The following is a 26,525-nucleotide window of genomic DNA, read 5'->3' as shown; positions in this document are numbered from 1 at the left end:
TTTTTCTCCTTCTCTCTCTCCCCACAAAGCTGATGAAAAATCCCTGAGGAGGAACTGAAATTAATGGTAAACTCTGATCCAATATATCTTGAGAGCAGAAAAGAGAATATTATGGAATTTAAAAAATACATTCAGAGAGCAGAGAGCCTGAGTTCAGACTCTGGTGTGACAAAAGGGAAGGATAAAGAGTCTTCCTGGTGTCATGACACAATCTCTACCAGGTCCTTTAAATTCAAGAGAGAAATCTGGGAGGATACCTGCCTTCCCTGAAGGAGATCGGCCTTCTGAAGTAATAAAAGTGGAAGAAAAAGATTTCCTCTGTCTACTGTACAAGCAAACAACTACATCATAGTAAGAAAATTATTCACCTAGGCATACACTGAAATAGACTCCTAGCACCAATTTGTATTTCACAAAATATAAACAAGTACTTTTTTTCAAGTGAATAATAATCAGCAGTTATTCCTAGAAATTACATATTCATTGTTTTGTTAGGTTATGCTGAGGACTGGAAACAGCACTGGTGAAGCTGCTTTCTGCTGACACTAAATAAGCACTTAGTGAGGGTAAGCTAATTGTCATCCAAAGTAAAAACTATATGTAAGGCCAATCAAGAATCTGAATTAGAGAGATTACAGATGGTTCACTGGAGTCTAAGCATAAACTGATTCTAGGGTTTACTGGCTAGATTGTTACTCCATGTGATTACACATGTGCGAGACTGACTTGCCGTGACGCTAAGAAAAATAGCAAGGAAAATATGACTTTGGGGGTTGAATGCTCACTGCTAGAATCTGTGAAGAGAGAAATTGTCATGTGTTTTATTCCTACTGTATTCATGGAAACAGGGCTGAGGATCTGTTTTTTGTTAGTAATGAAACAAACAACTGCCTTAAAAAATACCCAACTCTTCTTAGTTTCTCATTGTAACATTATGCAAGATCCTGAAAATTCCTCAAGTCAAAAAGGAGTAACATGATGCAAGAATATTTCAGGATAAATTGTGCCATTTATTCTGCAGCACTTTTCCCGCATGTATCCTTCGTGCATGTACTTAAGTACTGACGGCACTTAAGTTTTGCTTTACGAAGGTCTACCATGTCACTTTCAAAGTCTGCAGTAAAAGTTTATAAATTTAGAAAATAAAATTTTGTCTAATCCTATCTGTTGGTACATAGCAATTTAAAGAATATCTTTCCTTTCTGCTTAGGTGGAAAGATGGAGCAGTCATTCATTCACATAGACTAGTTAAAAAAGCACACCGTTAACTAGGAGAAACAAAGGCAGAATTACAACTTCTCTATATTTTCATGAGTAACAGAGAGACTTTTATTGGTAAGAGAGACAGAATTCTGACTCACCGTGCATTTGTTTGGCTTCTCTCCTGAGTGGACTCTCATGTGAATTAGCAGTTTATAACGGGCATTAAATGGCTTGTACCTTCGTGGGCATCCTGCCCAGAAGCAAGTGAAGTCATCTCCCTTCCTCTGGTCTATATGGATCTTCTCTATGTGCCGTACAAGTTCCTCTTGCTGGTCATACAGTGTACCACAGTCACCCCAGTGACAGCCATGCTTGCCATTGAAATCATCGATCTCACCATCTTCATCACGCAGGGAGCCTGGGGCAGATGGAGGCACAGGCAGCGGGTGAATGCAACTGTGGAGGCTGTGTGGATGCCGGTGCTGGTGAGCATGGTACGGTGGGGGTGGCCCTTGTGGAGGAGGCAGCGGCAGCAGGGGTGGAGGAGGAATGTCGACCGTATGGCCTGAGAAGTCATCCAGCTGTTCATTTTTCAGGATGCCCACCTCCTGGTTGTCCGCGGGTGCCACGCCGTGCTGGATCAGCATGTTACTTGTGGTGGCCATCTGCAGGCTGGCTTGCTCCAGCTGCTGCATCCACTGGTACTCACCAGCCCCATTCTCAATGTACCCTGGGAAGGTGACATTGCCATTAGCCATGAGAAGGCCTTTCTGGGCAGTTGGAATAGAGCAATTTTGGGGTATACAGCTTCCTCTCACTCCCAAAAAATGACCATAGACCTCAGGCTGGGGGGAGACGTTTGCTGGTGATGTCCTGGAGCTGTTGATGTAGGCCACCAGAGAGGCTGGGGATGTACGGATGATTGTATTGAAGTCAATCCCAACGCCGTCAGACAGAGGAGACAGAGAGAGTGCCCTCTTTTTGGAGCGAGCTGATTGAGACCAGACTGAGGAATGGCAAGGACTAGAGTAAGGGGAATGGTTATTTTCCATGCTACATAAGTAGGACGGTAATGAGTCAGAGACGCAGTTACTGGACACAGATGGTCCAGGTGAAAAATTTAGTAAGTCCCTCAGCTCACTGCTGTTTTGTAAACCTTGGTCAGGAGGAACAGAAGAAAGTGTCCTGTACCCATGCAACCACTCTTGCTTAACACTCAAAGTGGACTGACTTTCTGACACGCGTAATGTCACAGAGGCCAGAGACTCACATGACAAGAGTGACCTGGAATAAAGGCACAATAAAGTAAGCAGTTAGACAATTCAGCAGTTCAAATTTCATGTGTATATACTGCTATAAAATGGTTCTTTTTCTTCATATACACATAAAATTAAAGAAAGGCTACATGTGAGAAAAGTTCTCCCTAATTTTAGGTACTCAACTTTATCACTCTCAGTTAATGTACCAGCAGGCATGCACAGGCAATACCTATGTAACAAGGTCACTTAGGAGACCAACTTTAAAGCTTCAAGATTTTGAAGAAAAGTTGCTGTAAAGGTTGCTGTAAAGGCTCTTGATACATCAGTGCAGAAATCAATGCAAATTTCTTCATCAGCTGTGGTGTAAATAGGTTTGGGCTTCTGAAGCCAAAGCATTATGCTCCTGCCTTGTATGAAACTTATACTGATTTGAATTGACTTTTATTTTTCTAGCAAAGAACAGGAAGAAAACTGATTAATAAAGAATAAATATTTAACCTGAATGACTTTACGAATGGTAATGCACACAAAGAGTATCCTCTACAGAAATCACGCAAGTTTATAAATACAGATAATATCTAACTTTTCAAAAGAATCAAAATAAATTAATAATGTAGAAGAACTGGTTGAAGGGGTTTATTTAGTTTTGATTTGATGATGTATCTGCCTCCAAGTCAGCAATCAAAATTTTTCACAAAAGTGAACAATTATCATTGTTTTTTCACAGAAATATTAAGAAACTTGTTTATGCTGCAAATGTCCTACAGGTAGCTTAAAAAAAGAACTCATAAGCTCTTAACAATATTTTTTTCTACAGAAAGGTATAAAAAGGAAATACAAGGACATCAGGGTCCCTGATTCATGGCTGCAAATGCTGGGTAGAGGCCAAGTAGATTTATGTTATGTTTCCAGTTCACATCTTGGCAGACTTAGACTTCCTGCCAGTCAGTGATGCTATCAGTATATTAATTTCTATTTTTAAGGGGCTCTAACAGTAGGAAGAACCAGGTATGGATATAGGTAAACCTGGAGATCTCTCAGACACAGAAGCCTCTGCATCTTATGTTTTGGGGGTTAATTCCTGGGTTTATTATTTTCACAATACACTTTCAAAGAAGCATAGAATTTCAATGGTGGATCAAGTACATAGGAAATTTGGTTTCTCTTCTAAACCTAAAATGCATTTTTGAAGGTGGGTAAGTCAATCACCACCTCTCAGCTTCTCACGTAAAAAACAAGATACACAATAGTTCCTCCTATCATACAAAGACTTCAGGAGATCTAATTAACTTTAAAAAAGACAGCTAATAAGTGCTAATAGGTACCTTAAATACCAGGTGTTGAGAAATATTTCTTACATCTCTAAATAAACAGTATATGAAATATTTACATGCAATAATCCAAAGGAACAGTCATGTAGGCAAGGAATAATGTATTGTTATTTACAAAGGTAAGTCCCCGTAGTCAGTTATTTATAATTATTTTGCTGCATGACTTCATATTGCTATAAACTTCAAATTTCTAAAGAGAAACTATGCACCATAAAGAAAATTAATAAAAACAAATCTCATCTCTTTCTTGATACAGACACAGTTACAGCAAGCACCTTTGAGGAGCCACGTCTTACTATTTTACTTGCTTCTTTTTTTTTTTAATAGAGAACCAAGTTTTGATGTCTACTCAGGATAAGCAATATTGCAGTTGCTTCTAAGTTCTGCAAGATTTTCTTACAGACACTGCTTCAGGAAACAAGGATACACAGTATAGATCTGTTAAGGCTCATCGTTGCATTGTATGTCTGCACCACAGCCCTACTGCAGTGACTGCAGCTTTGGTGGAGATACATGGAAATACTTAACATAAAAATTAGTGGTAGGCTAAAACTGGGGATCTGAATCCCATTTCAAACAACATCAGTCAACCCAAGAGAGCAAGAACAGATCCTAAACAATGGCTCTGGAGATATTCCCAGCGAATATGGCAATATTTACCAAATTTCCATTATTTTGCTTGGTAAATCAAATTTTCATCTCTGAGATCTGAGGATTATCTTTCAATTAGATCAGCAAGGTTGAAAGAATGTGTGAAAACACTAGTCAAAGTCATTCAGGCAAGATAAATGTGTATAGCTTTCCACATTCAGTTCTAGCTGCAGAGGTTAAAGCTGAAAAATTACAGTGTCTTTGTTACCTTATTCTGCGCACCACATGAGCATTCCCTGAGTGATGGGGTTTTTCCTGCTTGTTTTTCCCAGCATTTTCCCAGCACTTGAGAGTCAACCATGAAGAAAGAGAAGTCAGTTGGCAGTGACTTTGGTTTAAGGGATGGATGTGCTGCAAGAACAGCCCAGTCATTGCTGAAGAGCTGGAGGAAGGGAATTGCTGCTCAGGGCATCGTGTCTGCCCCCCTTGCTCCTGTCTAGAGGGGAAGCTTGGCACAGGTTGAGAGAGAGAGGAAGCAGTTTGCAGGTGCTATGTCTGTGCACTGAGATAGCTCATGAACACCGAAAATGTGGCTTTAAATACCACCCAGCATGTGGTGACCTGTGGGGTAGATGGGTAAATGCTCCTTTGCTCAAGATATTTGCTTTGTAATGGATGGTTGATCTGCTGTATCAGAATAAGAACCACCCTGTTCAGATTGCATGTCGTTATAGGGTACTTTTATGGAGGTTATTTTACTCGTCAGGGTTTAAATGGCACTTTCAAAACAGAACACTGAAGAAAAGCACAATTAACATGCTGACCACAATTTTCATTGAGGGAAATGACAAAAACTGGATTTCTATATCAGGTCAATCCTGTGTAAGATTTAGATCTAAAGGGATAATTATTCATGAAAAAATTTGATTTAGGCTGTTGGGTCTTTTATCAATGGGCTTTGTTAAAGCACAGTTCACTATAGGGCAGTAAAACCATGTTAGTATGCTGTGACCCCAAATACAGATCCACAGTCTTCAACAGAGCAAGGAAAGTAAGTAAGGTTTGATTATTCCATGCTAGGCTTTATGTATTTATATCTGGAAAATATAAATAGGGAAGGTCTTTGCCAGTTTGATTATTTAAATTTTTTTTCTCTTTTATAAGTAGTGAAAAAAAATCATCTATCAATATAACAAGTCTGGTTTTGTAATGTCAAGAATTTTAATCAGATGCATAGTAGGACCAGTGTCATTCAAAAAGCTACTAATGCCTAACACAAAGGGACATACCTTTAAAAGTCTCGTAACAGGACAAAAATTACAAGTTGGTCCAGAATTTCAAGCATACACTAAGTAAGAGCCAGATAATCTGAAAAAGTTTGGCTCTCACTTAAGCCTCTAAATTAAAAAGTAACAAAGATTCCAGCTCCCAAAACAAAGAAAATGGCTTTAAAACCGAGCCCACACTGTGACTAAGTAGTTTTCTAGGGGAAAATAAATATACCTAATATGAAAATGAAGGGCCATCTATTCCACTGTGCCAGATTCTCAGATGGTATTAATTGGCATGTCTGCTCATTGTAATCTAAACCAGCTGTGAGTTTGGACCAGATCTTTTACAAACACTTACAAGAGATTCCTGCAATTACTTTCTATTCTCCCTCTGTGTACAGAGGCCACAGTGTCAAGTGTAACCCAGAATCTTCAGCATAAACATGGAAGAGTGAAAACTATGTTTTCTTATTTTTTGCATGGTCTTCTGTTTTATTAGCCAAGAATCCTTTCCTAGGTCCTTTTCTGACTGGCATCAAAGTAAATGGCAGTATTACATCTGGTTTCAAGCAGCATAACTGAATACTCTGAAAAGGTTTTTGGGAAACTCTCAAAAAAGATGGGGGAAGGTTTTATCCCTCATGGTCTATATACCAAAATCTGACATTATATGTAGCAAAACTCCAATTTTGCCAACTTTTTTCTTTCTTTCATTAGTAAAAATCAAGACAAGTCATTTTGGTTTGGGTCAATTCAGCAAATAATCTGGTTTGGATTGAGCTGCTGTAGCACAGTTCATGATGCCCGAGAGATACAATCCAGAGAAAGCACTCAGCCCATAAAGGATTATGGAGTCAGCTTAGGCAACCAGTTTAGGCAAATGCCGTTATTGCTGAAGCAATTTAAAAAAAAAAAAAGTGTTTCAACAACCTGTGAATTGAAATCCAACTTTAAATGTATTTTGCCCTACGAAATAGTCAATTTGAGGGCAAAATTGATGAAATGGACATTCTTTGTGTGACAAACTGATTTTATAACATCTTAATTGATAAATCATTAAAAGAGACTCTACGGACACTAGAGCCTTGATTCTGCCAGAGTTTCGACTTCAGTTCACCCTTAGTAAATGTTTCTTTAAAATAAAAACAAAAATGTATAACTCAGTACTGACATAGTACACCCAACCACACATTCAGATAAAAACAACAGTGTTTGGAACCATGCAGGCACACCTAAGACTTATTAAGTAATAATTACTTAACAATATTTTCATATCATCAGTTTTGTTCTGTCTCAAAGGCGTATCTCTGGATTTGTCATTTGTCATCATCTTAGCACTGACTGGTTTTCCCTGACACTTTCACATAGGAACATAATACCAATTTTAATTATTTCAAGAATGTTCCTTGGCTTGTAGTAAAGTGATATAGTAAAATGTAAACTGTTTTGAGAATGAAGACTCTGTGGCCTTTTGTAAATAACAACAGTTACATTTTAACTCAGTAGGCAACTATTGCACAAGACACATCTACAAAAGTGGGAATGTAGCTTCTGAAATAACGCACCAGAATGTTTTCTCCCTGTATGTTTAACTAATATCCAGGGAGGTGCTTAATGTATTTGTATGGACGTTGTCTAAATACTTATTTTCCATTCATTCATGTTTGTCTACAATAGTCATAGCCATAATCTCAAAAGTTAGTTAAGCATTTAAAAATTAATTAACAAATATTTTTCTGTGGTTTAGTGATATAAAAAGGCAACATCTACAGGGAGAGGTCATAGTTTTTATTAAACTACCCACCAGAGCTAGGAAAATGAACAAGTTTTCAGCACAGATAAAGTTAACTGCTGTCTCATTGCAGACTGGGAACAACTGATCTGATTAATTAATTATGTAAACAATTAAACAATTCAAAAGCAAAGGTATTTGATGAGGAGAGAGCAACATTAGCAGGGTATTTAAGTTTATTTTTTCTGACATTAGTGTTACTTGACAGGCACCAAGGTAACACTCTTAACACTATGGTAAGCTTAGAACAAGTTACTGCCCCTGAAGATGTTAACACGCAGACTATTTCTGCTTTCATCCTCCATAACATTTCCAGTCCTTAATACAAAAATATAGTTAAGTGAGTAAAAAAATCTTTATCTAACAAAAAAGCCCTATCAAACAGAAAATGTGTGGACAAATTTCACCCATGATTTGAATGATCCAAACAGTATGATTATAGCTGATGTGAATTAAATTGCCTTGAATTACATTTCCCATGGCATAACAAAGCATCATTTAGGCCATTCTAACCATGAGAAAGGTTGCACTTAAATTACAGGAGAATTAAAATATCCTCTTTTTAAAGTACTGAATACAAAAAATTAACTCAGGACCTTTTATCTGCTGGAGAAGCACTCAGGCTGGAAGCATCCATAGACCTCTGTAAGTTAGGGCTGATCTGGTTGCATGCTGTTGAAACCCGACTAGCAGGAGGATAAATAGGTGCCAGCTCTTGAACTGCTGTGGGACTGCTGGTGACTACTACATTGTTGCAGCTGCCTTTTCCAATGGACTTGCTCTGGGATCCATAACCAAGACCTCCTAAAAATAAACAAGGCAGGTTAGTATTTATCTCCCATGAACCCACGATGAGGCCACAGAACTCACATCACTTTGCAAAGCAGCAAAAGTGACTGGAACGGAGTATCTTCAGATGAGGATGAAACAGGATCAATACAAGGATTTTGCAAACTTCTCCAAACACAAAAAGCAATATTCTAAAGGAGAATTAATAAATTACGCATGTTTAAAACATGTGCTGAAGTACACAAACAAAAGACCAGTCTTCATGGATAAACATCAGAAAAAACACCACTGGAAGAGTCTGGGCAAAAGAGCAGCCCTCAGCTGAGGGACAGCCAAGCCATAAATGCACCATTCTCTGAAGAAGGAGGGCAAAGAGAACCCAGGGAGGCTGCAGGAACATCACCATGCCTTGAATCCTACCAAACCCCACAGCTCCAAGCCATTGCAAGCCCTTCCATCACTCCCAGCAGTAGCCACCCAAAAAGCAAGGGGACTGCAGGCATGCATGCAAGTTGCAACCCCTGCAACAGGTCTGGTGTGGTAAACCACACAGGCTGTGTAGTTTCCCTGGCAGGAGATAGCTGCAGCTGGGACCCAGCATTCCTCAGAGGCCTGAGGAGAACTATTTGAGCCAGATCAAGCAGAGAAGCATTGTGGACTTTCTTTAGAAGTTCACAATCTGCTCTTAATCACTGCTGCCGTGACTCAAACTGATGGCTATTACACAGTAGCACACAATGATTACCCAGGTAGACAGCAAGTGTGACGTATCTGAAAAATGCTCTGTGTGCTTTGTGTTCTGATTTAGGTCACAGATGGTCGTTTACAAGATCCCCTGCTTTAAAACACATCAAGATGAAAAAGTTAAAAGGTAGGTCGCAACATGGAAGTTGTTAGATATCTAGAAAATTCTCATCACAGTTGGAAATTAATAATTAGATGATTCACATTTCTAGCTGCTTCCCCGTGTTCAGACTACTCCCCAAAGCAGGATAGCACCTTCAGGACAAACAGTGAAACGTACTTAAATTTAAATCATTTTCTAAATTAAATCTACTTGTGACTTGATTGTACAACCCACAGACTAGATTTTCTCAAGGACGTTCAAATGGGTTGTGAACTTCCCAAAGAAGGACATTAAGGCATTTATGGCCCTCACAGTCATAGGAATAAAATCAAAATCCTTCAATCTTCTCCAGATCAAATAGGATTATCTTTAAAATTTACAATTCACCCTACAAATTTCAAAGTATAGCTTTTTTTTTCTTTAAAAAAAAAGAGAACAAATACGTAATTTATTCCTGTTTCTGAGGTCTGTGCCTTCTTTTCAAATTATTATTCTTCTCTTTGACTAATTAGTAATACGTCACATATGTGTGAGGAGCACATACATGATTCTCAGTCCACTGGGATCCTAAATGCTTCGTATAGCACTTCATGTACAGATGTTACATGTTGATTGCATGATCCACCACCGAAATGTACTCCTTGGAATGAAATATGGCAGCCCTTAAGAGAAAGAACATACTCATTGCTACTACTTCAAAACATAAGTGAAGAATATAGCATCTGGCTGGAAACTCAAGCATAAGGAAAGAAGAAAACATTTAATAACCCATTCTGAAATTCAGCTAGAAAGACTGGAAATTTCCTAGGACAAACATGTAAGGAGAATTCCTTGTACTGCATTCAACCCCACTGTGGGTACCAGGAAAAAAAGCTTTTCAGCTTTGCAGGATTACTGTCTGCTCACACTAACGATGTCCAATTAAATCAAAAGAATAAGAGAAGGCATTTTATTTTCTTTCCTATGAAGCAGTTTGTATTTTGAACTCACTAATGCTGAATCAGTATGCTACTCAGCAGTTGCTTTTATAATGTTACAGAGTGCTAAAATGGAACGAGCCAGCAAAAATTAGGCAAAAAGCATAAGCTGCCCCTGATAATAATATCAATGCTACTTCTCTTAGCAAAAGACTGGGTGGGGTGAAGTTGAAAATTTACATGACACATTCACATCATATAAAATACATAATACTACATAATATGTCTATATGTGTGTGTATTATGTATGTTCAGTCAGCTATTTTTTAGAAAAGTGCCTTTAGCATGTAGAACCAAAGGCTTTCTGCACCAAAGGATATAAAAGACAGGGAAGCATGCTATAGAACATGAGAAATCCATCTGGTTTTGACACTGAAACACAGTTGTAATGCTTGCACAGCCTATATATAGAGAGACTACTTAATAAGATGTAAACCTATTATTTAGCATTGAGAAAAGCAGCTCTACCACAAAAATGTACCAAATATACACTGATTCTTCCCTGGATGACACTATAATGCCCTTCACTCCTAAGCCACTTTCAACAAATGTCAATGGCAACAATATCATCTACTTTATCACATCCAGGAAGTCAAGGGCTATGCACTTGTAAGATTTAGGGACAGGCTATATGACACCTAGTCGGCCCAACAATCTGCAACCATACAGTGAAATTGCTATTTATACATGATTAGACCTGAGCTGCATGGAACTTGCATGTCAGGAAAAAAAAAAATCCCAAAAGCAAAGCCAGAAAAGGGAGAAATGTCAAACCGACACTGTTAGATACAGAATCAAAAAATCACAGAATCAGTCAGGCTGGAAGAGACCTCAGGGATCATCGAGTCCAACCGTTGCCCTGACACCACCCTGTCAACTAGACCATGGCACTAAGTGCCATGTCCAGTCTTTTCTTAAACACATTCAGAGATGGTGACTCCACCACCTCCCTGGGCAGCCCGTTCCAATGTCTAATGACCCTTTCTGAGAAGAAATTCTTCCTAATGTCCAACCTGAACCTCCCCTGGCGAAGCTTGAGGCTATGTCCTCTTGTCCTGTTGCTAGTTGCCTGGGAGAAGAGGCTGACTCCCACTTCACTACAACCTCCCTTCAGGTAGTTGTAGACTGCACTAAGGTCACCTCTGAGCCTCCTCTTCTCCAGGCTAAACAACCCCAGCTCCCTCAGCCGTTCCTCATAGGTCAGACCCTCCAGACCCTTCACCAGCTTGGTCGCCCTCCTCTGGACTCGCTCCAACACCTCAACATCTTTCTTGAAGTGCGGGGCCCAGAACTGGACACAGTATTCAAGGTGCGGCCTCACCAGTGCCAAGTACAGAGGGACGATCACTTCCCTAGACCGGCTGGCTACACTATTCCTAATAGAGGCCAGGATGCCATTGGCCTTCTTGGCCACCTGGGCACACTGCTGGCTCATGTTTAGCTGGCTGTCGATCAGCACCCCCAAGTCTTTTTCTGCCGGGCCGCTTTCTAACCACTCTTCCCCCAGCCTGTAGCGCAGCAGAACATTGCATCCTCAATACATACTGGTTTCCCTTGCAATTGTAAGCTCTGCTTTTATTAGCTGTGCATAAACAGCACCTCAGTGATCACAGAATCACAGAACGTTAGGGATTGGAAGGGACCTCGAAAGATCATCTAGTCCAATCCCCCTGCCGGAGCAGGATTACCTAGATCATGTCACACAGAACAGCTAAGAGAATTTGTGGTGTAAGGACGAAGGCCAAAGATGGTCTGGTCACTGGTCACCAAAAGGAAAAAATGAGAAAAGGAGTTCTTTGGAGAGATTGTATTACTGGGATGACAGACAAAAGTAATGCAAGACTCCAATCCTGATAAATGTTTGCCTGGGCATTTCTCTGATACAGAAGTGGAAGGAAAAGGTTTTGTTCTTTTTATTATTCCTAAACATTTGCTGTTATGGGGAAAAATGACAATTCTTCCCCTTAAAAGGTGTGTGTGGGGGGAGGGACAGGGAGGGAGATTATTAAGAAAGAATCTATCAACAGTTCCCATCTTTGAAAGAGCCTGCAAAGTAAAAGACTACTGCTATGAAAATCAAAGTCATTTTATCCACTGTTTCATACAGGTGTAAATGTGCCAAAAGACTACCATTATTAATACCTCATCAGTGTCCTGCAGGTCACTGAGCAGTATTAATTTGATCTGAATCAGGCATGAGCATACAATCACATGTCTGTTGAGCGAGCTAAGTCAGAGCACAAGACAGGAAGCTTATGCTGGCTTTGAGCCAGCTGCAGCAGTACAGACCACATCCAATCTAGCACAAAGTTAATGGCTGAAACATGGACATCTGACCTGACATAAGCTTTCTGCTAAAAGGCAAGCTGTCAGAAAAGGCGTTCAAAGGTGGTGAATAAATATAAACTGGCGGCATGACTATGTCCCCCATCAGCATTTGGTATCATATACCCACAGTGCAAGAGGAGCCCTCAGTCCAGCTTTGCTGTATCATTGACCCAAAGCCTGAAAATTTCAGGACACTGGAAGGACAACCAGGAATTCCTTACTGACTTGAACCACATCAGCTGAGACAAATGGGAACCTCTTTGGAGGACATCAGTGGGTTTTGAATGAGGCTGTGGTTCTGAGAAAAATACATGGACCTAGTATTTTAAATGAGCAAGAGAAGCAATTTCCTTTCTTATATACTAAGATATAAATCAGGAGATAGTCCAATAGAGGCAACAATAGTTGAGGAGATAGAATCAGTCCTGAGCTGGCTCACAGGAAGAGCTACACTTGATTAGCATGTCATTTATTCCAAATAAACATATTACACATAAATCAAAATTGCTCTTTATCAATAACTAACAGTAATAGTTAACAAGTATAAACAGTAAAAATATTTTAAGGAAATATTTTGATCTATTCACTTCCTCGTTCGTTAGTTTGCCTTTTTTCCCCGTTTGTTCTCTATAGTTGCTTAATAGCTAAGCTTCACTCATCCTTGACGTGCAAAAATATTTCACTGCAATCTTCTGAAGAATGTTCAAAGAATACAGAAAAATACAACTACATTAATTTAGGTACACTGAATTTCAAATGAGATTCTCTTCATTTATATCACTCTCTTACTTTGTGGAGGCAAAGTGCAATACAAAATGATTTCTATTAAACACATTTTCTTTTATCACATATTGATTGAAAACCAACCAATTTATTTGTCTACTTCTCCAAGTCAAGAATAGTAACTTGATAACTCTGTCAAGTAACTCAGGTTATAAAATGAAACTGCCTCACCAAACCTTTGACATTGTAAACTGTTCTTCCCATGTATAAATGATAATGCAACAAAAACATGTAACAGCAAAACCAGTTTTAACTGCTTGGTGTTCTGAAAGACACAACATACCAAATACGTAACACCAGATTAAATTCAGTCATCTCTTAGATCAATAAGGAAGATCAAAAGCAGTGTGGCCAACAGGTCAAGGGAGGTGATTTTCCCCCTCTACTCCACTCTAGTGAGACCCACCTGGAGCACTGCATCCAGCTCTGGAGTTCTCAGCACAGGAATGACATGGGCCTGTTGGAGCCAGTCCAGAGAAGGGCCACAAAGATGGTGAGAGGGCTGGAGCACCTCTCCTATGAAGACAGGCTGAGAGAGTTGGGCTTGTTGAGCCTGGAGAAGAGAAGGCTCTGGGGAGACCTTATGGCAGCCTTCCAGTACCTGAAGGGGGCCTACAGGAAAGCTGGAGAGGGACTTTTTACAAGGGCATGTAGTGATAGGATGAGGCGTAATGGTTTTAAACTGAAAGAGGGTAGATTTAGATTAGATATCAGGAAGATATTCTTTACTGTGAGGGTGGTGAGACACTGGAACAGGTTGCCCAGAGAAGCCGTGGATGCCCCCTCCCTGGCAGTGTTCAAGGCCAGGTTGGATGGGGCTTTAAGCAACCTGGTCTAGTGGAAGGTGTCCCTGCCTGTGGCAGGGGGATTGGAACTAGATGATCTTTAAGGTCCCTTCCAACCCAAACCACACCATGATTCTATGATTCTATGAATAAATTCTGCAGTAACTGAATTAATCAGTATGAAAGAAAGCTATTAAAATTATCTGAAAATCTATCCTGTTGTTACTGTTGGAATAACAGCTAGAAATAAAAGAATTGCAAAAGGAGCAAAAGGTAATTTCCCTAGGGGATTTTCTGTCTGTTGACATACAGTAATTAAGGGCTTTGGAAATGGTCAGTTTTAATGTTGCCCTTGTAATAGGCTTCCAGTCTTGTTTGTGTGGATTCTGTATTCACCAAAAACAGGAGAAAAGAGCACACCCAAAACAGCATATTCTAAGACAATAAATACTAAAGAGGACAGAGACCAAAGCAATAAGTAAGACTGTGTCAATGTATTCTTCACGTAGATTAGACATAATGTCACCAAGGCCTTTTCAAACCAAATTTGGGTTTTTTTCCCACAACATGGTGAATTTTCTGGATGTTGCAGTCCCCAGCTAACCCGTACATCTTTGCTGCGTGTCACCGTATCTGTGGGGTTGTTGGCACCCTAGTTGGAGGGGCTTTGCAGTAGCTGCTGACTGAACAAACTCAAAGGTTTGCTTGCAAGACTTGTCTCCAGATGGGAAATATCCAAATCCCTCTCGCCTTGGGGCTGTCAAACCTTTCAGGCTTCCCCTCCACCAATTTTAGTCCTATTATTAATGACTACTAGAGAGCTAGCACTTGTCCCTTTGTCCTTAAACACAATGGCCACTTCTCTATTGTTTCTACAGCCAGCTAAGAGGCACTATTGCATGCCAACTATGTAGACAGAGTCACCTGCTGCAGGGCAGTGAATATCAGACCCCTTGAAAACTTCTTTAAATGTGTTAAACTGGAGCTTCACAGAGGGGACAGGGAAGGCAGAATAGGGGGGAAACTGCCACTTGCCTCTATTAGCATAGGACCATCCAAAATTTTTGTCTGTTTGGGAATCTGGGCTTCTTCATACCAGTATCATCCTCTAAGCCCGTCTTTTTTGGGAGATCTTGATGCTTGTAGGTGAACTACACAAAAATTCAGTCAAAATTACATTAGGTATGAGCAATTTTTGTATGGCATGCAATCTGGAATTTTTCAGGGTACAAGTGAATTACTAAGCTATGGCTCAAACAGTTGCCAAATTATGATTTTTATTGCAAGTCTTATGAAATACAGTAGTTTCCCAACTACACCACACCACACAGACACTACATGTAAGTGAAACAGTGATTCTTGGCCTATATTTTCTTAAAAAATAAAATTAAAAAAAATCAAGGCTTTGCAGTTAGAGAGAAAATTCTGAAATCGAGATCCTAAAACCTCACTGGTTTGTACCTCATGGTTCTGATCTTAGCTCATTATTTTCTTAACACTTAGAATTAGCAGTGCCTTGTTAACATGAAATTTCCTCCAAAGCCTCTGGCACTGTCCACTCCGAACAGCGAGTTAGACACACCATTAATCTGACTAGTATTGGTAATTCCCATGTTCTTAACTGTTTGCAGAGACTTAACCTTTACAATGAAGAAAAATAATCTGGAGGAAGTACACTAAACAGAATTATATGACCACATTGTTTATGAGAAAATATTATGTATGCATTTTAAAAGCTCTCCATGCTTTGAATCTTGGAAAGGCAGTTTCTTCACTATCAGAGTGCACTTGGTAAATTAGCTTGCACTAATTTCCAATGCTATTTGCCATTCATTGTATAAAGTAATCAAGCATGTACTTTCAGCAACTCTACTGTGAGACAAAAGAGATGGACAAAGCACAATGAAAAACAATGTCTCCCTTGAAGTGGAACCAAGGTAAAAAATTATCCAGAACTGACCGGCAAAAACAATACCTCACAGGTGATTAACTTAGCTGGTTTAAAGCAGACAGCAATGAGATCACTTACATCTATGGAACACTTTAACAACTAAATTTAAACAAATGAAAACAGTGGTCTTGTAATGACTAAACTAAGAATATATTATGAAATAGTCAGGTTCAGGAAACTTGTAGGAGAAAACTCACACTGTAAAACAAAGGTTTTCAATTAGATCTGAGACATTTATAATATCTCATATTAATTTTGAATCAGTTTCATTTATATCAGGATGGCCTCCCACTTCTTAAAAAGCTACTTTGAAGGCTACTTTGTTTTCTTATTTTGCATAAAAAGTAAGAAGTTATCAGTTAACTACTGCACAGACGAGTAAATGTTTAACTGAACTAAAATATAAATGTTTCAGCTGCAATGGGTAACTCCTTATTTGTTATCAGTGACATTAGATGACTTCTGCTTTTGTCCCTGTTAGGATAATGTGTTCCTCCACTCCAGAAAACATACAGCTTTACATCTTTGGTTTATGCTACAACTTCTCTATAGTATTAGTTACTCATACTAGCTTCTGGTAAGTTTCTATCTACAAAACTCAGCCTGACCATTTAGTTTGTATTTCTGAAAAATTAATACATTGTGCAAGCCTCATATTCTTCTCAAATAACTGGTATGAATCAAGAGACACTCCACTAGCAATGTAATTTATTACTCTACTGGTATATTAATCTACTGGTGAATAATATCAGGTGAAAAAAAACAAGTTTCAGGTTTTAAATTTCAGTATTGGCCAGCTCCTTAAAATACCATTACAACACAGACAGAAAGAAAATTATTACTCTAATCAAAATGGAAATACACAGATATTTGAAAGAACAAAAGAGAATTGTATTGGAATTGGAGATAATACCTTCCCGTTCCAGTGCCATCGGGAAATTACTGTTTGAATCTGACCTAAATGAACAGAGAGCATGTATCTGTACATGTGTGAGAGCACAGACTGCTATTCAACTGACTTGCAAGTGACATTACTTGAGAGGCAAACCAAAAAATAATACGGTTAAAACTTCCTCATACATTATGAATGGTAGGACTCAAATTAAATCTAGGGGGAAACACTTTGCCCGTTAAATAGTGTTGCACCCAACTGAAAAATAAGCAGACTCATTCTGGCAGTGTTAGAATGCTGATACCACCTGACTGCAATGCAGAACAGCCAACTATGGAGGGGCAATAAGAAAACACTTTATAAAAATAATTCTCTGAACTCTGTAACACTTCATCTCCCACAACAATTTCTAGCACTGTTCAGCCTTCATTGCACATTCATGCTTTTCTTCACATTAGAAATACATACTTAGCATTTTTTCCAGTAATTCCTGAATTTTTTTTTTCCCTACAATTTTAATGAAAAGATGTTCAGATCAGATAATTTCTGTTATCTCAATATCCTTAGTGTTTTAGAAAATACCACGTTGGAGCTTTGCTATCTGTAACCATGGGCACATGCAGCTCCGTTACTGAGAAGACTTTATTGTTCCATGCACCGAAGCAAGGCAGGATAGCAATGTACCCCCTGTTCACATGTTAATGTCTGATGTGTTGCTGTGTTCACTGGACTACTATCTAACACGGAGGCAGCCTTCCTTGTGCACACCTTATTCTCACTTCTCCTGTCAGCCTGGTTGTACAGGCAGTGAGTAATGCTGGGAAGAAAGAAGCAGACCCCTTCCTTCCTGCAGCCTCCAGGCAAAGGGAAGATCTTTGTCTCCTTTACCCACTCAGACACAGGGATGCTAGATCTGTCCAGCAGAGCACCAAGAGTAAGGGGACAGACTCTCATCAGGTTTAGGCTGTCTTAACACCAATGATCTATGACAACTTCCCCCTAGCAAAACCTGCTGCCAGCTGTGCAGGAGTCCTGAGCAAAGGACTGAAACAGTTGGGGTCCCCAGAACAAGGGATGTTGAAAATACCTTAGACACTCGATTAACATAGATATACAAAACAAAGGGAAGCTTTTACAATTTGAAAAGTGGTAATGGCTGTAAGATAAGGAGGCTCCAGGATAGTCTCACTTCAGATGGCTGGGCCTTGGGATGAGCGGATGTACAGGAAGACAGAGATAAGGGAATTTGCAGCCTCAAAGGACGTGGCCTACCTGATCCACCGGCCTTCATCTGAAGACCCCCGTCGACGACTGCGCATGCGAATGGACATTTGCATATCTCTTGGCTATGTAAATGAGTTCTCGGAAATCCTATGACTATGTATAACTTTATGGCATATAGTCTCTGAAAATTTACCAAACCGGTGGAGCACTCATGGTGGATAATCCCCAGTGCTGCCCAGCGCTGCAATAAAGAATGCCTGCTTAATAACACACTCTGGTGTTATTGAGTTTTCTTTCGGACTCCTTACCCAGCTGCACCTAGCTTCCCACTTCAGTGAGGAAAGTTAGAAAGCAAGGGGGTTTGGAGATCTCCGATTTTTGTATCAGGACAGAAGAGCAAGGAGGTTGTTTTCTACCTCCAGCATGGGCCAGGTCTCAGTCTTTGCACCATAACACATCAGCGCCAGATTGCATTGCATGTCATGACACAGCAGAAGACATCTGTTCAGCAAAAAAAGCATGCAATAAAAGCTTTGTTCAGTGTTAAACTGTAATCCCACGTGAGGCTCTCTTTCTAAATCTTTACAGATAACCCAAGGTACTGGACCACTGCTTCTCAGAAAAGCCTCTTTCCTCCTTTAAGAGGCAAAAATGCACAAGCAGGAGAAAAGAAGAGAAATGCCAACCTGTTCAACAGTGATACTAATTAAGAACAGGTGGCAAATGTTAACATGGAAATAACTGCAGAAACTGGCTCTTGCAGTATGCAAGCACGAACGTAACTAACTTGCAGTCACATTCAATACGTTTTTGTTTCCCAGATAAAGTCCCTTGTTCAAGGATACTAAAGGGTAATTTTAAAAACTGCATTATCCCTGAGTTTCTGAGCAGTACAAACAATTTTCTCTTTTTTCTTGCATTCTAAACAAGATACTGTTTAATGTTGTTTCTCCTAAAAGATAATATGAGAACATTTTCCTAGCTGTCAGTTTAACCAGGCAGAAATAACAAGCATACAGCCCATATAAAGTATGTATTCTAAGAGGTTTTATACTCAGTTATTTAGTTAACTGTTGCTTTCATGGTTCATTTAAAAGTTTCATGCTTCATTAAATATCAATATATTTTATCACCTCAAAAAACTTTTCAGTAAAAATACAATTGTCTTCTCAAGTGATAATCTTGTTAACTGATATATACATTTCAAGCATGTCTATCAGACACTATCAAAGTCTGAATTGCTACAGTAGCAGTACCTCAAAGCATTATGCAAATCTTATTCCACACACAATGGAAAGATTTTTTTTTGCCTGAAACAAAAGTACTTTGTCAAGAAAAACAAAATGGTTTTGACACATGTTATTTTCATCATTAAAAAAGTTCCCACACTGATCTCTGGTTGTTCCACCTTCACAACAATGATCTCAAACATACCTTAGATTCAGTAGTTGTGACTGTTTTATCAAAAGCCTTAAGTTCAGAAAGTCAGAAAGTCATGTCCTTAAGGAAGCATAAAGATCAATGAAACTAATAGCTGCAAAGATATAGAGGCCAAAAGCCAAGTGCAACTCCTAAAAAGAAACTTCTGTGGTTAAGAGAACATTTTTTCTACTATAAAGGTTTATTTACTTATGTGGAGTACACATTTTCTCAATTCAGGATATAGGATTACCTCAGAGCAGTTTAGAAGAACATCTTCCAGACTAAGAAATTACTCCTTAAGAGTCCACCTGCACGATTACTACAACTTCTCCGGAAATTTCTACTGCTATCTTGATATGCAATCTCGTTCTATGAAATATATGGTCAGTAAGGTGCATTGTGATAATAAAATGACAGCAGTTCTTATTATTTAAACTGACTTTTAGAGGAAGCCACTATCAGCATGCTTCACATTATAGCCTATTTAGATTGCTTAAAAGCGGAAATGTAATTACATCATGTTCAAAACAAAACCTTCCACCTGTCTTTCCACTGTTATCTCTTCAAGTCAATGAGAGGTAAACCCTGGGAAAATTATACAAACAGCCACAAGTATTCAAAATCTCCATTGTCACCATATGCTTCCACTCTTCTCACAGCTTTAGACATTTTTCTTTCAATTTTCTTCTTTCCTTAGCCCAAGGTGTGCTAATTAATCAGAATTTCCCAGGTCTTTTGACCAAAAAGAAAGACCAAAAAAAAGGCTTGTTAAAGCGAGTCCATCCACCTTCCACAAAGCCAGGGTAATAAGAAGGAGGATTAAGGCCACTTGAATGGCTTAGGTCCCATAAAGACAACTCTAGCTCCTGCCCTTAGCCGTCATCCTTGCCAAAACTGATTTACAGAGAATGACATCTTAACCACAGCTATTACTTTGTGAAGAGGAGGCTGCTGTGTTGGCAGGGTTTGGCATCCAAAGTTGTCTACTGAGTAAGGTCTGATGCAGACACAGGAAACCACACTGGCATACTAACGCAAAGGTGTGTATGCGTGTCTGCAAGGGCCGTCTGAAGGGTGGAAAGAAGTGTTCATGGACAAAGGCATAAAAAAGGCAAATGTATGCGTGCTCGACTGAGCTGAAGCACCTTTGTTAAACAGTGGAAACCCACACAAATGTCCTGATGGAGACTAAAATCTTTTTAAGCAGCTGGTCATCCCAACCGTGTATCTCTCCTCCGTACCTCTAAAAAAATCAAGTTATACGCATCTCTAAATTAGTTTGACAGAGAGAATATGCTATATAGATAAAAGTAAAATGCTCAAAACTGATTATGTGATTTTTGAGGACTTCATCTTACTGACTTTCAGTGAAGTTAAATTCCCAAGGATATAAGTAATTTTTACAAACAGAACCTGGCCTTAGGAGCTGCTTAGGTAATTTTTCAAACTTCTGTCATATACAGGTGTTCACATACTCTTCATACAATAACTTCATACAAGTTATTGCATATTTCTTTAGTATTCTGGTGTGATTTTCATTAAATTGCAAGGATTGAATTCCCTGCAATTCAGACATGGCAATTCCCTGAAGTTAATGTGAATAGGATATAAATCAGTACTTCTTATAGTCAGCTGTGGTTGTATTTCACTATTACTGAAATCCACACTCTATTCTACAGTTTGTAAAACTTTATGTTAAAAAAACATGTTTGCTTTTAAAGTACTTCTGATGTGCAGTGCATGCTAAAGATGCAAAACAAAGCCCATTCCACTTCTAAAAGACTCAAGAAAACTAAACCAGGCCAACAGAGAAGAGCTAAAGTGCTTATAATTGAAGAAAAGACAATAACCAGAATAATGTTTATAGTATTTTTCCTTTTATACAACTACCTCCTCTTCTTCATGCAACATTCAAGAATAAAGACTGCACAGGCTGGCTGAATCAAAAAAGAGTTTGGATTTGCAGTCTGGGTTTGGGAGAGTTTTCCATGCCTAGATATAACAGGTTCACCTTGGCTGGCTGACAGATGCCCACCCAGCCAGTCTCCCCCCAAGTCAATAGCACAGTGGAAGAAAATAAGATGGAAAAGCTCCTGGGTCAAGATAAGGACAGTTTAACAAGAAAAGCAAAAGCTGCATGCAGAGGCAAAGCAAAATAAGTCATGTATTCACTACTTCCCATCAGCAGGCAGGTGTCCAGCCACTTCCTGGGCAGCAGGACCTCAGTACATGTAGCTGTTGCTCAGAAAGACAAATGCCATGACCACAAAGGTCCCTGCATCCTCCTCCTTTCCTCAGCTTTTATTGCTGAGCATGATGTCATACAGTATGGAATATGGCTTTGGTGGTCAGTTTGGGTCAGCTGTCTGGGCTGTGTCCCCTCCCAACCTCTTGCTCACCCCCAGCCTACTGGCCTGTTTTTTGTGGGGTGGTGGAGAGAAAGCCTGGACACTGTGCAAGCACTGCTCACCAAGAGCCAAAACACTGGTGTGTTATCATTGGTGTGTCATCAACACTGTCTAGTCACAAATGCAAAGTACAGCACCATATGGGCTGCTATGAAGAAAGTGAACTCCAGCCAGCCAGACCCAGTATACTAGATATGGAAGAAACCCAAAGAAATGTCAGGAGACTGCTTTGGGAGAGGCAAACGTGTGGGGAACCAGCTCAGTGGGGTAGGGAGGGGAAGCACTTCTGAGTGAATGTCTGGACTTCAGGCATCACTCCAGACTTCAAATTTACTTCTAAAAAACATTATGAGTCCATTTTGAAAAGACGAATGCTTTCCCATTGTGATTTTATTTTAAAATATATGAGAAAAGGGAAAATTAAATATTGGCTAGGTATTAAACATTCCGTTTTCTGTTCAAATACTGTATTTGTAGGATTTGATGAGGCTTTCATTTTCAAGAAAGAAAGTCACTAGTTTCATAACCAGGTTTCAGATAAAAGCAAGAACTTTGAATATGAATACTTCCCTGTTCACTCTGAATAATTCCTTGAAAGCCAATTTCTGATTTTAAATCATCATTACACAAAGCTTGTTGCTTTTTAATCAGCAGGCCTTTTTTCAAAAGGATGTTTCTGCCTGAGAAATCACGCAAAGAGGAATCCTGAAGGCTTAGCCAAAATTGCAAACTGAGCTACGAGTTGCAGGCACCACAGAAGTGATCCTGTTTCCTCATGCACACCCTTTCCAGAAATTATATTGACTAAACCATTACAATTCCTTCCCCTAGATATGTTTTGGATGTATAGGAGGAGTTACTTACCCGAGATGCCCTGAAACAGGCAGGCAGAGGGACAGTAGCTCCTCTCTCCAGAATCAGGGCAGTGGGCCAAATGCAGTGGTGGGATGATAACATGTGATGTAAACTGCTCCTCCCCCAGGACTAAAAGGAGGACCCCAGCTACAGCCTGTCCTCTCAGTTGCTCCAGGAGGACTTCAGCTCTGCATCACAGATACAGGCACAGGCTGTAAGGTGACAGCCCATCTCATTCAACGTACAAAGAGGGGTAAAAGATAGGACGTGAGGCGAGCAACCCAGAATAATAACTATCTCATAGGAATATGGATGTTCACAAGAAAATGTAAGCCAGCAAGAAAATTTCACATAAACATTCCCACAGTTGCTCAAAGATCCTCTCTTTAGGTCTGGCTTCACTTCCTTATAAATGCATGAAAGCACTAGGTGTATACACCAACTAGTTATCCTTCCTTTTGGTATCTCTTCCTGACTGTCCTCAGGATCAGAAAATAAACCTAACAACTGCAAGTGCCCTGTTCCTTCTGCCTAACATGCAAGACAACTCCTATCTAGTTTCCTAGGTGAAAAGGCCAAAAGCAGATACCCTGAGACAGTTTCAACAGGCCTAACAACTGTTGGAGACACACCAAATTTGTCAGCTAAGGCAAGGTTGTAGGCCCTTTTAACAGTTGTTCTTGTTAAAAGGCAGGTGATGAAATCTGGAAATCAGCAGCCTTTTCTGCAATGCCAAATAAATATATCTTAAACCCTACCTGCACACACTAAATTGTGAATTTTTGCTCCTAAGCCTAATCTGTTACCTACTCAGTGGTCCCTTTGATTTCTGGTCCAAAATAGGTACTAGTCAGTTTCAGCTCTAATTTTTGCCTTCTGTTAATGAGAGTAAAGTTTTCATCGAATTATCTTTGAAAACAAGTTCTTCAGTCATTGTTTTTATCTCATTCCACAAGAAGAAATGGAACACATTCATAGCCTCACATAATAAATATCTGCTGTACTAATGATGTCTTTGTTTCTCTTTAGGTATTATAACTGGGTACTACTAAAAATGCACGTGAAAGTAAACGATATTGCATTTTATTGCAAATAAGCATGTTTCACCACCTAACGTATACATACACAGGGGCAAAAGTACAGCTACGTAAGTGTCTTTAACCTTGCCAGTTCTTAATTTAACAATTCATAAACAGGCACCTATAAAGTCTTATGTCTTCATGAGTACATTTTGATATTCTCCATATTTTCTACTCTTCTAATCCTGTTATGGTCATCACAAAATTTTTAAGTAGATTGCCACCATGTTTTTCAGAAGACTGCAGCTGAGGTGCAGGAAAAGACCATAAATATTTCTAAAGTTATCGGTGGGCTAAAGTAGGGTGCGTCATTGAACCCACTATGAAATCTTTGTGATGTTAGTTTGAAAAGGTACAATAAGATCAGCCAAACAGATGAACAACCCAATAGCCTGACCATGTACAGTGAAGTAAATCCTCAGGAACAGGCTATCTCACATCAGCAAAGGTGTGTAAATTCTTCAGTGTTTATGGAACTGGATCACAGCTGTGATCAGAGTAAACCTATATATTTTATTAACCTAAACAACTAAATCATATAAATCTCAATACCCACACCCAAGTTTTCTATTTTAAAGAAACAATAAAAGACGCTTTATCAGGAGCATGTTTGTTAGGATTGTAACTTAGCCCCTGGTTTCTTGTTTGCAACTCTTACAAAATTATTTATTTCCCCATGATTTCTTTTTAAAACAAAGAAATCTTAATCTAGCTATAACATGCTAGGTAGTCACAAAGCAAAAAAGGAGATTATTGTCACCATGTTCCAAGTCTGGTTTTAACAAACCCCTTGCAAAGGATTCCAGCATCATATTTAAAAGGCTCATTTTAGTGATCTGTGGGTAAAGAACTATTCAAATCATTCAGTTTGACCATTAATGAACTTATAGGTTAGCATAAGGTGAAGGAATTCATGACAAGAGCAATCATGTGGAAAGAATACGCTCATGACTATTTGTTCTTGCTTTGCAGAACTTTTTTTTTTTTAATCCAATCAATGTGGATTGGTTCTTTCTGGTTTAACATACTACAAAGTTTCTTAAGTCTCCCCAGAGACTGAGGAATTCAGAATCTTTCTTGAACTAGAATCCCCAAACTGAATATAAGGAGAAATACCGAATGAAAGATTAATAGCGATTTTTTTTGCACAGAATCCACATCCTAATGTTTGATGTATGACTGTACAAAATTAGGCTAATTGCTGTAGACTTGAGAGCATTTTTATTAGTCAAGAATCAGAATATCTTTTTCTTGTATTCTCAAACACTCCCAATTCTATTTATAAATCAGCACCTCTTAATAAAAGTCAATTTTTACAAACATGAACTTATTGTTCACCACAGTAAAACATTAGGCCAGAAACTTATCTTTTTCCTAAAAATACACACACAACTTCACACACGTCTTTTTCTTAATGATTCTGCTGAGTTATTCTTTATACATAAAAGGAGTGATAGAAGACATTGCATGCCTCAACTGGTATTAATGACTTGACATCTATCAACATTTTTCAACCACAGAGCTGTCTGTAAATGTACTCATGTACATTTTCTTTTCACAGTCAAGGTAAGCGGGACTGGCAAGGGTACTGAGAAGACCCTTCTTGCCCTCAACCCTCAACACCAGGCACACTGTTCCATACATTTTGAATTGCCACTTGGTATTTGCCAGCTGACTCCCTACCTGCCATCAGGAGGCAAAACAGAAGGGGAACCTGAGAGGGGTCTTGGCATGGTGAGCCACTTGTGTAAACAGAGAGTGTATAGACTCACCAGGGACACGCAGCCCTGAAGCACGCTGCACATCTGCAGGCTGCCACTGTGGACAAGCCGTTGGCAGAAAAAATAGGCTCCTTAACTAAGTTAAATGAGAAAGAGCTTTTCCTTGGTTCTAGCTCTTGCAGGCAAATGTCAGCACTGTTCTTCAGATTATTGTCTAGACTCAGAAAGCATCTATGTCAAACCATCTGCAGATACTGGAAAAATCTGAAACCTGCTAAAAAACTACTACAGCTGCAAACTTGTTTTGGTGAGTTTATTCCTAATTTCTTTACCTAAAAGCTCAAAAGCTGGTATTCACAACACCTTCTTTCCATGGTAGCTCATAATTAACTGATCAGTATGTATTTAAAAAAACAAAAAAGCCTGTGCAGTACCTTTACACAGTTTTGCACGGTGCCAACAACAAAACAGACGATTTTGTTTGTATATACAATTATACAATCTAATTATATAGTTAGTTAATGTTTGCATAGTGCTTTAACGTATACAATCTTTTTTTTTCTAGAGTTGCTCATGTTTATCAGCTGGCAATGTAAGAAAACCAAGATCAGGGTATCTCAGCCGCACTCTGCAGTGCAAGAATCCAACTAGGTGTGACCACTCGAGACATGTGCTGTCTACAACAGCAGGGAACTTGCTCAGCCCAGCTCCCTACCTACAGCAGCTCTCAGCAGCACTTGAGTATGAACTTGTCTCACACCTGTACCGCACTAAGTCCCCACCTCTACTTCCGTAAACGTAAAATGAGACTCTCAAAAAGTGACAATAAGTTTTTTAATTCACTTCCACTACACTCAGACCTCAGGATCAGTCAAAGTGAGACTATTGCTGAAGGTTTTAAAAAAAAACACCAATGAAATGTGCAAGCGGCTATAGCAAATTCAATCTCATCATCATGTAGTCAGTGTTTTGAGACTGACATCCTCCTGACAGGCTTTTGTGAAAACACAAGAAACA

The 26,525-nt window shown here is 39.3% G+C and overlaps 1 protein-coding gene across 1 annotated transcript in view; it reads right to left on the bottom strand.

The window, feature by feature from the left end:
• GLIS3 (GLIS family zinc finger 3) overlaps nt 1–26,525 on the bottom strand; it is a 166,297-nt gene that overhangs the window by 120,142 nt on the left and 19,630 nt on the right. The window contains exons 2-3 of the mRNA XM_068423775.1: nt 8,044–8,251; nt 1,362–2,487 (exon numbers count right to left, since the gene is read on the bottom strand). Of these exons, the coding sequence (XP_068279876.1) occupies nt 1,362–2,487; nt 8,044–8,251 (1,334 nt within the window). The remainder of the gene's footprint in view (nt 1–1,361; nt 2,488–8,043; nt 8,252–26,525) is intronic.

This window comes from Nyctibius grandis, chromosome Z (assembly GCF_013368605.1).
Source record: "Nyctibius grandis isolate bNycGra1 chromosome Z, bNycGra1.pri, whole genome shotgun sequence".
In the NCBI taxonomy this organism is placed as follows: domain Eukaryota; kingdom Metazoa; phylum Chordata; class Aves; order Nyctibiiformes; family Nyctibiidae; genus Nyctibius; species Nyctibius grandis.
The sequence above is the reverse complement of the archived record's forward strand: the minus strand, read 5'-3'. Positions and strand labels throughout refer to the sequence as shown.